The 13078-nt window shown below is 35.3% G+C and overlaps 1 protein-coding gene across 1 annotated transcript; it reads right to left on the reverse strand.

Annotated features, from left to right (window-relative positions):
• Positions 1-2544: 2544 nt before the first annotated feature.
• LOC116092102 (olfactory receptor 8K3-like) lies at positions 2545-3486 on the reverse strand. The gene has a single exon (XM_031373458.1). The coding sequence runs from the start codon at positions 3484-3486 to the stop codon at positions 2545-2547; it is 942 nt and encodes a 313-aa protein (XP_031229318.1).
• Positions 3487-13078: the final 9592 nt, after the last annotated feature.

Raw genomic sequence — 13078 nt, forward strand, 5'->3', positions numbered from 1 at the left:
TAAAATTGCAACTTCTCATGGGCCAAGCAGATTCATACCACCACATCCCTTAATGTGATGAGTGGTAAACAAATTTGAACTAAACTTGAATTTCATGTTCAAATATATCTTCATGTATTACTATTCACAAATAGTTCTAGATATTCAATTAACATTTTGCTTGTTTTTTTTTCACACATCATTGCCTTTAATATTTTCTGGGATTTGTTTCTGGAAATGTCAGAAGGTATGAACCTGTTTGATGTTCATTTAAACCAGAATAATTTCTGAAGAATGAGAAATCTCTTTTCTCTAAATTTTTACTAGAATTCAGGTATCTAACTGCCTTAATCTGGTTTGGGGCAATGGGAGAAAAATTATTTCCGAAAACAAAATTTCACATTAAGATTCTATTTACAACAAATTTTCTATATTTTAATAACTGTTTAAATGAACCAGTAATGTCACACTGCTTATAGAATAAAGCTTAAGACCACAGAATATATTTCAACAACCATTCTTATCATTCCTATGGTATTTATAATTTAACCCAAACATATTAAAGTTTTTTAATCACAATTTTATAAAATATAAAATTTTCTCAGCTCAAATTCTTCCTATATTGGAACAAAAAATCCTGATATTAAATTTAAAGCTGTGATACTGGCAAATTAGTAGAAATATATAAAAAGTAATAAACTATTTATTTATTATTTTTATTAATCATTTTATTCATTTACATATCAAATGATATCCCCTTTCTCTGCAAATCCCCCATCCATTCCTCCTTTGCTTTACCTCTATGAGAATGCTTCTCTACCCACTCACCCACTCCTGCCTCACCTTCTAGCATCCTCCTAAGCTGAGGCATCAAGCCTCCATAGTACCAAGGGCTTCCCCTCCCATCCATGTCAGACAAGGCCATTCTCTGCTATATATGTAGCTGGAGACAAGAATCCCTTCATGTATACTCTTTGGTTGGTGGTTAAGACCCCTGAGAGCACTGTGTAGCCCAGTTAGTTTATTGTTCTTCCCATGGAGTTGCAATCTCCTTCAGCTCCTTCACTCCTTCCCCTAGTTCTTTCATTGGGGTCCCTGGTCTTAGTCCAATTGTTGACTGTATCTGCATCTGTATTAGTCAGGTGCTGGCAAAGCCTTTCAGGGGGCAGCCATACCAGGCTCCTGTCAGCAAGGGCTTCAGTAAGAATTTGTTCATAGCAGCCTTATTTATAGTAGCCAGAAGCTGGAAAGAACCCAGTTGTCCCTCAACAGAGAAATGGATACAGAAAATGTGGTACATTTACACAATGGAGTACTACTCAGCTATTAAAAACAATGAATTCATGAAATTCTAGGTAAATGAATAGAACTAGAAAATATTATCCTGAGTGAGGTAACCAAATCACAAAAGAGCTCACATGGTATTCTCTCACTGATAAGTGGATATTAACCCAAAAGCTCTGAATATCCAAGATACAATTCACAGACCACATGAATCTCAAGAAGAAAGAAAACCAAAGTGTGGGTGCTTCTGTCCTTAATAGAAAGGGGGACAAAATATTCATGGGAGTAAATATGAAGGCAAACTGCAGGGCAGAGACTGAAGGAAAGGCCATCCAGAAACTGTCCCACCTGGGGATTCATCTCAGATACAGTCTCCAAACTCTGACACTATTTTGGATGCTAAGAAGTACATGCTGAAAGGAGCCTGATATAGCTGTCTTCTGAGAGGCTCTGCCAATGCCTGACAAATACAGAGGTGGATGCTCACAGCCAACCATTGGACTGAGCACAGGGTTCCCAATGGAGGAGCTAGAGAAAGGACTGAAGGAGCTGAAGGAGTTTGCAGCCCCATAGGAGGAACAAGAATATCAAACAACCAGTACCTACAGAACTTCCAGGGACTAAACTACTAACCAAAATGTACACATAGAGGGACCCATGGCTCCAGCCACATATGTAGCAGAGGATGGCCTTGTGGTACATCAATGGGAAGAGAGGCCCTTGTTCCTGTGAAGGCTTGATGCCCCAGTATAGTGAAATGCCAGGACAGAGAATCAAGAGTGGGTGGGTTGGTGAGCAGGAGGATGGGGGTTGGGATTGGGAATTTTTGGAGGAGAAATGGGGAAAGGGGATAACATTTGAAATGTAAAAAATGAATTTGTGTGTTTGAAATTTCAAACAGAGTGACCAGTCATAATCAGAACATGTACAAGAACACAAATGTAGAAACAGACAAAACTGTTTAGATTGGGAATAGCACTTACTAATAGCACACATAATTTTATTCCTTAAAACTCTAGATTCTAGTGTTAAAAAAATAACCTCCTTAAACCTGTTTGGATTTGTATATAATTAGTTACCACAAAATTTTGTGTCTTCTCAAAGAAAGCAATGTTTTTGCATGAATATTTACTGAGGTATTTATGATACATGGAAATTTAAATCCTCACCAAAAGCACCAATATTTAACTATAGATTGAGCCTGTGTGCTCTTATTACCTTCTTATTAGAGATTGTTTATCTTTCTCCCTAATTTGTAGGATTCATACTGTATGAAAACCTTTAAGGGAAGATTTTACAAATATTTCTCCAAGTCCTGTTTAAGGCAAATTTTACATCCTTGTTCCTCAAACTATAGATCAAAGGATTCAGCATGGGTATAACCAGGGTGTAAAAGATTGAAGACACCTTATCAGTGTCAGTGGAATGACTAGATTGAGGCTGCACATACATAAATATTAAAGTACCATAGAACACTATCACCACTGTCAGGTGCGACCCACATGTTGAGAAAGCCTTGTACCTGCCTTCTGCAGAGTTCATCCTGAGAACTGCTGTAAGGATAAGCGTGTAGGATACTAGAACAATAAGTAGAGACACAATCAAATCAAAAGCTGCAAAGACCATAACAATAAATGCAATTTCCTCTGCATGTGAACAGAGTAGAGACAACAAGGGAATACAGTCACAGTAGAAATGATTAATGACATTATAGCCACAGAAGGATGAAGTGAAAATATTCACTGTGATAAGAAGAGACACAAATGTGCAGTAGAGATAAGGCATTGCCATAAGAACCCAACATACTTTTTGTGACATGAGAACAGTGTAGAGCAGAGGCTTACAGATAGCCACATAGCGGTCATAGGACATCGCAGAGAGAATGAATAGCTCACTACCAATGAATACAAGAAAGAAAGCTAGTTGTGTGGCACAAAGACTAAATGATATTGTATTTTGATCTACAACAAAATTTTCCAACATTTTGGGTCCCACGGCTGTAGAATATCCAAGATCCGTAATAGCCAGGTGTCTCAAAAAGAAGTACATGGGTGTCTGCAGGCGTGAGTCCACTGTGGTGAGAACAATGATTCCCAAATTACCTACCATCGAGGTCATGTATATGGCAAGGAACAGCCCAAATAATGGGGCCTGCAAATCAGAGCGGTCACTGATGCCCATTAGGATGAATTCAGTCATTACTGTGAGATTGTGTTCCTTCATTCTCCTGTATCAAAAACAAACAAACAAATAAACAGTGATTGGCTTTCAAATACTTGGCATATAAAATATTATTTTGCAACAACACTAGAGTATGATGTATCAAAATTCTGTATGTGCATGTATTTGTGTGTCTGTATGTATGTGCTTGAAAATATACACTATACTTTTATAAAACATATATAACTGCAGGTTCATGAATGTGTAGATTATTGCTTCACAAGATTCTTAACACATAACAGATTATATTTAAAATGATACTTATTTGTATACAGTGAAAAAGGCTTCCACTAACATGTAATATCAAAATGGTATATAAGGCATTGAATATCACATTGTGTCCAGGAAAAACTCAATTTTAATTATCAATAGATATTTTTTAGAAAAATGGAGATAGATAAATATAACACATATGTGGTATATGATATCTGGATGAAATAAATAATCAAATAGTTATAAAATATATACTTGTAGCTGGGTAGTGGTAGCACATGCCTTTAATCCCAGCACTTGGGAGGCAGAGGCAGGTGGATTTCTGAGTTTGAGGCCAGCCTGGTCTACAGACTGAATTCCAGGACAACCAGGGCTACACAGAGAAACCTTGTCTCAGAAATCTAAAATAAAATAAAATATATACCTGTGCAAATATATTTACAGGTCAAAAATAAAAGAATATTTGAACATTAAAATTTTTATTTGTAAAAATTTAGTTACATGTCAATATGGAAGAGAAAAATGATTACAGTATCTTATCTTTACACGAAAAATACAGGTAAGTAATGACTGGCAAGGGATGTGAGTCCCTTCATTGGTTGTCCAAGCAAAAAATAGATTTTTGTGAAACTATATACACATAAACATCAAAAACTAACTTACCTATCTTAATTTATGTATTTCTGCATATGTGAGTGCATGCGCATATATGAGTGTTCATGTATGTGTAAAATAATACTTCCTTATCACAGTAAGGAAGACGTAGGTTTGAAGTGAGAGGTTATGGCACAGGATGAAAGAAAGGGTTTGAAAAAGAATAGGAAGTTTTGAGAAGAAATGTTATATTTGATTAAAAATATAAAAGTAGTAAAAATGATTTGGGATTAGTTGTTATTTTAATGTTCACTATTTCTAGACATTGCATTCATATAAATCTAGTTTCTTTGTGACATTAATAACTAATTTCATAATGTGGTATTTTTAATATTTAGCTAAATTAGAATTTCTCTTGGCAAATCTGTTAGGTGTATAGAATTCCATGAATTAAAGCATTGCCATTATTTTGGAAGAGATAGAGGAGGAGCAGATAATTGATAGAGACAAAATAAGTTAATGTGAAGTTGATTGTAATCAAATTTTATTATATGTACAGTTAAAATTTCATCATCTCACACATGTTTCTACAATCAATACTTAGTAATATATATTTTTAATATATAATGGTCAAGAGTGATGTATGTCTTGCAGTCACGATTGTTGGGAGATGCAGGAAGGATGAGGAGGTTGAGATAATATTTAGCTAACATTCAGCCTGGGATATAATAAAACTGGTCTTTAAAAATGTTTCACTAATAAAGAAAAGAAAATTTCTATATAATCATTACAAATAATGATATTCTTCCAAAAATATAAAAATGACAGGAAGTAATGTGTCATACTTTTCAATGCTGGATTGTATGGCTTAGAATAATCTCATTACATGAAAAGTAATACAGATAATGCATCATAAACATAGAACTTAGAACTCACATGGACTTTGTTTACACAAAGTTTACCAAAGGTCTGCAATTTATCTAAGACTCTATACAGCTATGTGCAGTAGCTGGAGTAGAGCCAACTGCTTGAAGAAAAACAAGCTTATACCCTTAAACCTTATTTCTAATAGACATAATAGTGTATTTCCACTCACTGCCAATCTTTTGTACCATTTCTCATTTTAATTCAGTAGCTTTTCTAAATTCAGGTAAGTTCAGCATCTGCATTTTTGTTTTTGAGAATTATTTTTCTGTATATGTGCTAGTGGCTACATGTACATATGTGCACTCTGTATGTACCTGGAGGCCAGACAAAGACATTGAACTAGGGCTCTAAATTATTGTCTGTCACCATATAGGTGCTCAGAACCAAACCTGGGACTGTGTAAAAGCAGCAAGTGCTTTTAACTACTGAGTCCTCTCTCCAACCCTTTATCTACATTTCTATTGTAAATACAGAAAAAAATTGTTGATGCGAATAAGAAAAAAACCCTTTATATTCTTTTATGAAACAACTTTTTTCTGTTGTTAGGAAGGAAAAGCATCACAAAATATGTTAATTGTTCCATGATACATAGAAGTCATTTTCAAATAAAACATATAAAATATGTATTTTTATTTTTAAATGGTGGTGGCAATTTAATTAAAAGAAGTTTTATATATGTGTGGGGGTTTCTGTGTGAGTGTTTGTGTGTATGTGTATATGTCTCTTTGTGTGTATGGTTTGTCAGGTTTTAGTGATAAATATTTGTTGAACAGGTAGTTAGTGTTGACCATCAGGATAAATTTTGTCATCATTCCAAGACTCTTGCAAACTTGGTCCATCTCTTAGTGGCTTGACCCAAATTAAACAGTCATTTTGATTCTATGTAAATTTTATAATATATCAAGATAAGTTATTTTTACATAAATTATGCTAAATACTATTCATGCACATATACATTGAAATTGATTAATTTTTGTGCATCAAATTATCAGAACTTTGTTGTGCAAGATCCTGGGGGAATAATGGGATATCTTAACAAATTAGTTAAAAAGAGAGACCACTGCTTTGGTGTCACACAAATAAGACTAATAAAAACTCCTTTTATTTGTAAGAACGATATCTTAAAAGAAGAAAAAGATTACATTCAGAAATTCATGTTATAATTCTACATTGCATTATTATAGAGATAAATATAATATATTAAAGATGTTTATATATTAATGTTATATATGTATGTAGTATATGCATATTCACTTACATAACATTTATGTATATGAATTTCAAAGTCATTTGTGGAATTCTTAGTGCAATATAACTGAAACAAATATCTACATGTTTTTCACATTATTCTAAATATTTCTAAATATAGCTAATAGTGCACAGGTTACTAAGTGCAGCATGATGTCAGAACAATACATCAAAATAAATAGCTATTATTTCAGTTCAAAAATTATAAACACCAATATCCTTAATTTTTTAATGACACACTTCACAGTAGAAATTAGAAGGACAGCTGTCTCTGTAAATACAACCACACAATTATTCATACAATTTGTGGATATTAGTTATATTTCATAGGGAACAGTCTACATGAATGTTACTACCTGGAAAATATTCTTACTACTATTCCATTCTGGCACCATCTATGCATCTCCTTTTTAGATGAACACATATCAGATCATAACCTTACATAAATGCTAAGTTATACAGGCTTTAGGTCTTGCTTTTGGTTCTTATGGCAGTTGTATCTGTAATCATAAAACACAACACTGTAAGCTGCATCTAATAAATATCTGTGCTCTGCTATATAAAAGGAGATATGAATGTTTTATCTCAGCTATATTCAAACTCAATGGAAAAAATGTATTGCTGTTTCACACTTTACTGTTCATACAGAGAGTTTATGTTTATCTTTTAGCACTATGATCAAGAAAAAATTAGTTTCTCCAATGAAATACATGGCATTGTATCTTTACCACAGACTGAATTATTTAAAAATACTTTCATACTGATAATGTGTTAGTATTTAAGAAAATTAGCAATGAGTCTCTCACAAACCTTCATTTAAAGAATGAATGAGAAGCAATAGAGATCTATAGTCTCTAAAGACACAACTGTTTACAAGGATGTTGAATATATTCATTTCTCTAATTTCTCTTTAAAACAGAGCAAAACAAACAACCGAACTCCCACCATGGAATCTATGCTTCCTTTTCACTTCTGTCATATTTTGTCATACAAAATAACATGCAGACACAAATGGTTTCTAAACTGAAATAACAAATGTAATTTTTTTTACACTGAGTGTGAAAATGTTCTCTGTTAATCTAGTAGTAGTTAGAGAAAACAAAGATGAAGAATAGAGCAGATGGGTCTGGCTACTGTTGCATATCATAGGACAAAAAGGAATCAAGACAGAATAAAAAATGAGCACTTGCACTACCCAGTAATGCCACAGCAGCAGCTCATCATTACCACTGATACTGAGCACACATAGAACCTAGGGAAATTTTAGTTTTGTTACCTGGAAAGAGACTTCTCTTCTAGTTACTGGATCTGTTCCTTAACATGGAATTTTTAAGATATTTTATACTTTTTAGTTTCAGAGAGTTCCCCCTAAGGAATTACTGAAAAATTTGTTGATTACACTAGAGTATTTCATATGGTCTGATAATTGCCAGGGACAACAATTTCTTTCTCTTTCTCTAATAAAACTGTTTCTTAGTTTCATACAAAAATATTGCCAGTTACAAACAGGTTATTACTCTGCTTTAAGCAAGTTGACCTGCCATGTGTAATAACAAATGTAATCATATGGGGAGCACCCTAAATTAAGTATATCACTTACAAGGCAAATACTGCCAGCTGCCTCCTATAGAACCTTATATCTAGAGTAATGCACCCTTATAGAACCAAATATTGTATTTAAAAGAACAGGTTGTGAGAAATGATTATTCATTGATAAATACACACAGAATATGAATTATAAAAATGTATTGAAACAGTCTGGTAAGAAATTTACTGTATTACTGTACTGTATATTTGAAATAGTAAAAGTACAAATTTGATGCTTAGAACAATAAAGTGCAATGAAAAAGGCAAGTGAAGTCCTAATATGTATGCTAAAATATATGTGTATGTTTCTTCTGAAAGTTGGGAATAAGTATTCACTGACATATCTCTGAAAAACAAAACCCTTTTCCATTGACAAAGCATTTACTGATACCAGTGTAGGAGGTCTTATACTGCAATGTCTATATAGATCAGCCTGCCTCAGGTACATTAGTAACAGAATGAGTTGCCTTTATCTGCCGAGAGAAAGTAGCAATAGAGGGAATACTTATAATACAAATAGATGGTTTCTTAATTCCTAATGATTCTATAAAATTTCTAAATTTATCCTATTAAATATTGAGCCATTTATAAAAAGGGCTGCACCCTTCTTCTGTAGTGGGACATCTGGGTTGTTCCCAGCTTCTGGCTATCACAAATAAGGCTGCTATGAGCACAGTGGAACACATGCCCCTGTGGCACGGTGGGACACCTTTTGGGTATATTCCCAAGAGTGGTATAGCTGGGTCTTCAGGTAGATCTATTTCCAATTTTCTGAGGAAACTCAAGATTGATTTCCAGAGTGGTTGTATCAGTTTTCAATCCTACCAAATGACCTATGACAGAAGAATGGATACAGATAATGTGGTTCATTTATACAATGGAAAACTACTCTGCTATTAAGAACTAGGACATCCAGAGTTTTGTAGACAAATGGATGCAACTAGAAAATAGCATCCTGAGTGAGGTAACTCAGACCCAAAAGGACATGTATGGTATGAATTCACTAATAAGTGGATATTAGCCAAAAAAAATTAAAAGTACAGAATACCCAAGATACAATCCACAGAACTCAAAAAGATCAAGAAGCTGAAGTGCCCAAGTGAGGTTGCCTCAGTCCCACTTGGGAGGGAGAAGAAAGCAATCACAAGTGGGGAGGGAGAGAGGGAAGGACCTGGGAAGGAATTTAGACTGGGAGAGGGAGTGGGGGAAGAGTGGAACCTGACCTGGTACTGGGTGAAGGAAAAGGACTAAAGCCCTGGGGGCCAGCAGAAAGAATGGAAACAGGCAACTTTGGGAGATAGGAGCTTGGAGGGACCCTACAAATTGCACCAGAGCCCTGGGAGATAAGAGACTCTCAGGACTCAAAAGAAGGGACCTTAGATGAAATGCCTGACAGTAAGGAGAGGGAACTTATAGACCCCACCTCCAGCAGAAAGACAGGGCATCAAATGAGAGAGGGGGGACAATCCCACAGTCACATTCTGACCCATAATTTTTCCTGTCTGAAGATTTATAGGAAAGGAAATGGAAAAAACCAGAGGAAAAGAAGGTCCACTGACAGGCTCAAAGTGGTATCCAGCTCAAGGGGAGGTCCCAAGGCCTGACACTATTACTGAGGAGTATGAAGCACTATGGAGTGATCACAAAAAGTGACCTAGCATGACAGCACTCAGGAAGACCCAACAAGTAGCTGAAAGAGTCAGATGCAGATATTTGTACACAACCAATGGACAGAAGCAGCTGACCCCTGTGGTTGAATTAGGGAAGGCTGAAAGAAGCTGAGGAAAAAGGTGGTCCTATAGAAGGACCAGCAGTCTTAATTAATGTGGACCCCTGAGATCTCTCAAACACTGGACCACTAAACAGGCAGTATACACCAGCTGATATGAGGCCCCCCAAGACACATACAGTAGAGGACTACTGAGTCTGTGTTCATTTAGAGATGATGATGCACCTAATTCTCAAGAGACTGGAGGCCCCAGGGTGTTTAGAAGTCAGGTGGGGTGGAGGTGGCTACATCCACGTGGAGAGAGGGGGGTGGTAAGGAGATATGGAATGTGAAACAGTCGGAGGGTGGTTGGTGGGGGGCAATAAAATATGGAGTGTAAAAATAAGTAAGCAAGTAAATAAATAAATAAATAAATAAATAAATTTTAACAAGGGCTGCAATTAGGACTCTGCAAGCCCTCACATGTCATGATTTCTACTAAGAGAGAAAGCAAGAGTGTAACAGATTTACAATCAAACATTCCTTTAAGACCAACTCTGAAACCATTTCTGATAAAGAACATAAAAGGGAATGAATGATTTATTGTAGATTCAAGGACAGAAGATAACATTAACTGGATTTATCTATACAAAATTTCAATACTAATAAGAAACTAGGCAGATGATTTACTTCCTATTTTGATATTAGAATTATTGATTTAAACTCTCAATAAAACTATAGAGCTAATGAAAATAAACCACCAGACCCCTTCCCTCCCCAGAGCTCCCAGGGACTAAAACACTAACCAAAGTGTACATATGGAGTGACCCATGGCTCCAATTGCATATATAACAAAGGATGGCCATGTCAGGCATCAAAAGGAGGAGAGGCTCTTGTTCTTGTGAAGGCTTGATGTCCCAGTATAGGGGAATGCCAGGGCAGGGAGGTGGGAGTAGTGTGTGGGTCAGGGAACACCCTCATAGAACCAGGGTGAGGGGGGCTGGTATAAGGGGTTTCCCTGAGGTGGGTGGAAAGTTGGAAACCATGAAAGGGGATAACATTTATAATGTAAATAAAGAAAATATCCAAAAAGAAAAGGAAAAAAAAAGTTCACTTTGATAACTATTCTAGTTGGAAAAAAATGTAAACATTTGTTTTAACTACTCATCAAATTTTCTGATTTCAATTTACATTTAGACTCATTGTGAACTTTTGAACAAAGATGCTTGGAATACTATGTTATCTAATCACCTGAACAAGTACAAGAACTAGGAATGATGATAATGGAGAGATGAGAAGTGACAAAGAAGAGCAGAGCAGAACAGAATAGAGCGAGCAGGCAAGCTTCTCAGCATGAGGCAGATATTCTCTCTTAACAGAAAGGCTTCTTCTTACTGACAAAACAGGGCTTTTTTCTTACAGAGTGGGTTCCCTTCATTTATCAATAGAAAGTAGAAGAGTTTTCTTTCTCTATGCAGTAAAAATTGTAGCTTATTTTTCATCCAAAACGAGCGAGTTCTTTCTGCACTGGGACTTGCTCTCTCTCTCTCTCTCTCTCTCTCTCTCTCTCTCTCTCTCTCTCTCTTTCTCTCTCTCTCTGTCTGTCTGTCTGTCTCTGTCCCTGTGTGTGTTTATGTTGTGTGTAAGAATGTGTGTATATGAATATGCATTTGCATATATGTGTGTTTCTGTGCATATTTGCTTGTATAACAGTGTTTTTATTTCTGCAAGTATGACTATCTTTTCCTTGTTCAGTAAAATTTAATTGGTCCAATCCTTCCTCTTGGCTAGCCAATGAGAAGAAAGGTTCCTGGGCAAAAGAGAAAGAAGCCTTAGCAATAAATCCTCTACTAAATTCCCCACTGCTATACATTTGTTAATTGCCAGAGAATTATAACATAAGCAAGAGATAAGTTTTATAGTGCTTATTCAAGCCCAGGGAATTATAAGGTAAATTTATAAAATATGGGTTATGTCCAGTGTTTATCAAGCAAAGTAATTATATAGTAAGTTTATAAAGTAAGTAACAGTTAAGATTTTCAGCGATTATCAAACACAGAGAAGTATAAAGTAAATTTATAAAGTATGTAAGAGTTAAGTTTTCTAGTGTTTATTCAAGCTTAGAGAATTATGAAGTAAATAATAAAACAGATAATGTGTTAAATTTCTTCAGTGCTTAATGAGGCACAGAACAGTAATGAAGAGTTAAGTATTTAGCACAGAACATTAGGAGTTAAGTCTCAAGCATTTAATAAAACACAGAAATTTACAAAGAAAAACAAAGCATAGAGTGTTAAAGAGAAAAGAAACCAGTGATTTTTAGCAACAGAATAAGCAAGAAAGTGTTTAGATTTGTAAAAGCTGTCAGCCTCAGAATCCAGAACAGTTAAAAGGTCAGAGATTATCACATTTTTTACCTGTATCCAATACTGTGCTCTGCTTCAACACCCATTCCCCTGAGGCCAAACTGGATCACAGCATTCCAGGATGTGAATGTACATACCATATCAAGGACTAAGGCTGGGAGATGACAGTATGACATGAGTTTTGAACTTATTTTTAAAATGAAAAAAAAAAAGAAAAAAAGAAAAAATATATTTTATCCAGTAAGAATAAAATGTAATGTTTCTAGCTTTTCCAACCACAGATTTTTGGGATCTGGGGAGATGCCTCAATAGCTACTGTGTGCTCTGCAAGTATGAGGACATTTCTTTGCATGATCCAGATACACACAACAACTCAGGCATGGAAATGCATGTTTATAATCTCTGAATCACTAGACGGAGAAAAGGAGTCCGAGTGAACACTGGCTAAGCAGTCAGGATAAAGTGGGAAGCATCCTGTCACTGACAAACCCTGTCTCAAGGCGTAAGTGTATATTGAAAGAGGAAGAAAAACAGAGTTCTGCTCTGGCCTCTGCATGCACGTACCTATGTGCATGCCCACACTCTTATATGCATGCATCACACACATACAAATCATACACACAAATGCACACGTACAAAGATATCAAATATAATCTCCATGAAAGCAAAATATTTTATTTTTATATGAAATTGTTATGTAATTCTAAATAGAAATAATACTAAATAAAAAGCTTGATAAAAATAAATGCAAGGTGATTTAATAAAATTTTATATATCTCCCTTTTCATTTCTGATTTTGTTAATTTGGATACCGTCTCTGTGCCTTCTAGTTAGTCTGGCTAAGGAATCATTTATCTTGTTGATTTTCTCAAAGAACCAGCTCTTGGTTTTGTTGAGTCTTTATACAGTTCTTTTTATTTTTTGATTTTAGCCGGGAACATGATTATTTCCT

The sequence above is a fragment of the Mastomys coucha genome, unplaced genomic scaffold (assembly GCF_008632895.1).
Source record: "Mastomys coucha isolate ucsf_1 unplaced genomic scaffold, UCSF_Mcou_1 pScaffold15, whole genome shotgun sequence".
In the NCBI taxonomy this organism is placed as follows: Eukaryota; Metazoa; Chordata; class Mammalia; order Rodentia; family Muridae; genus Mastomys; species Mastomys coucha.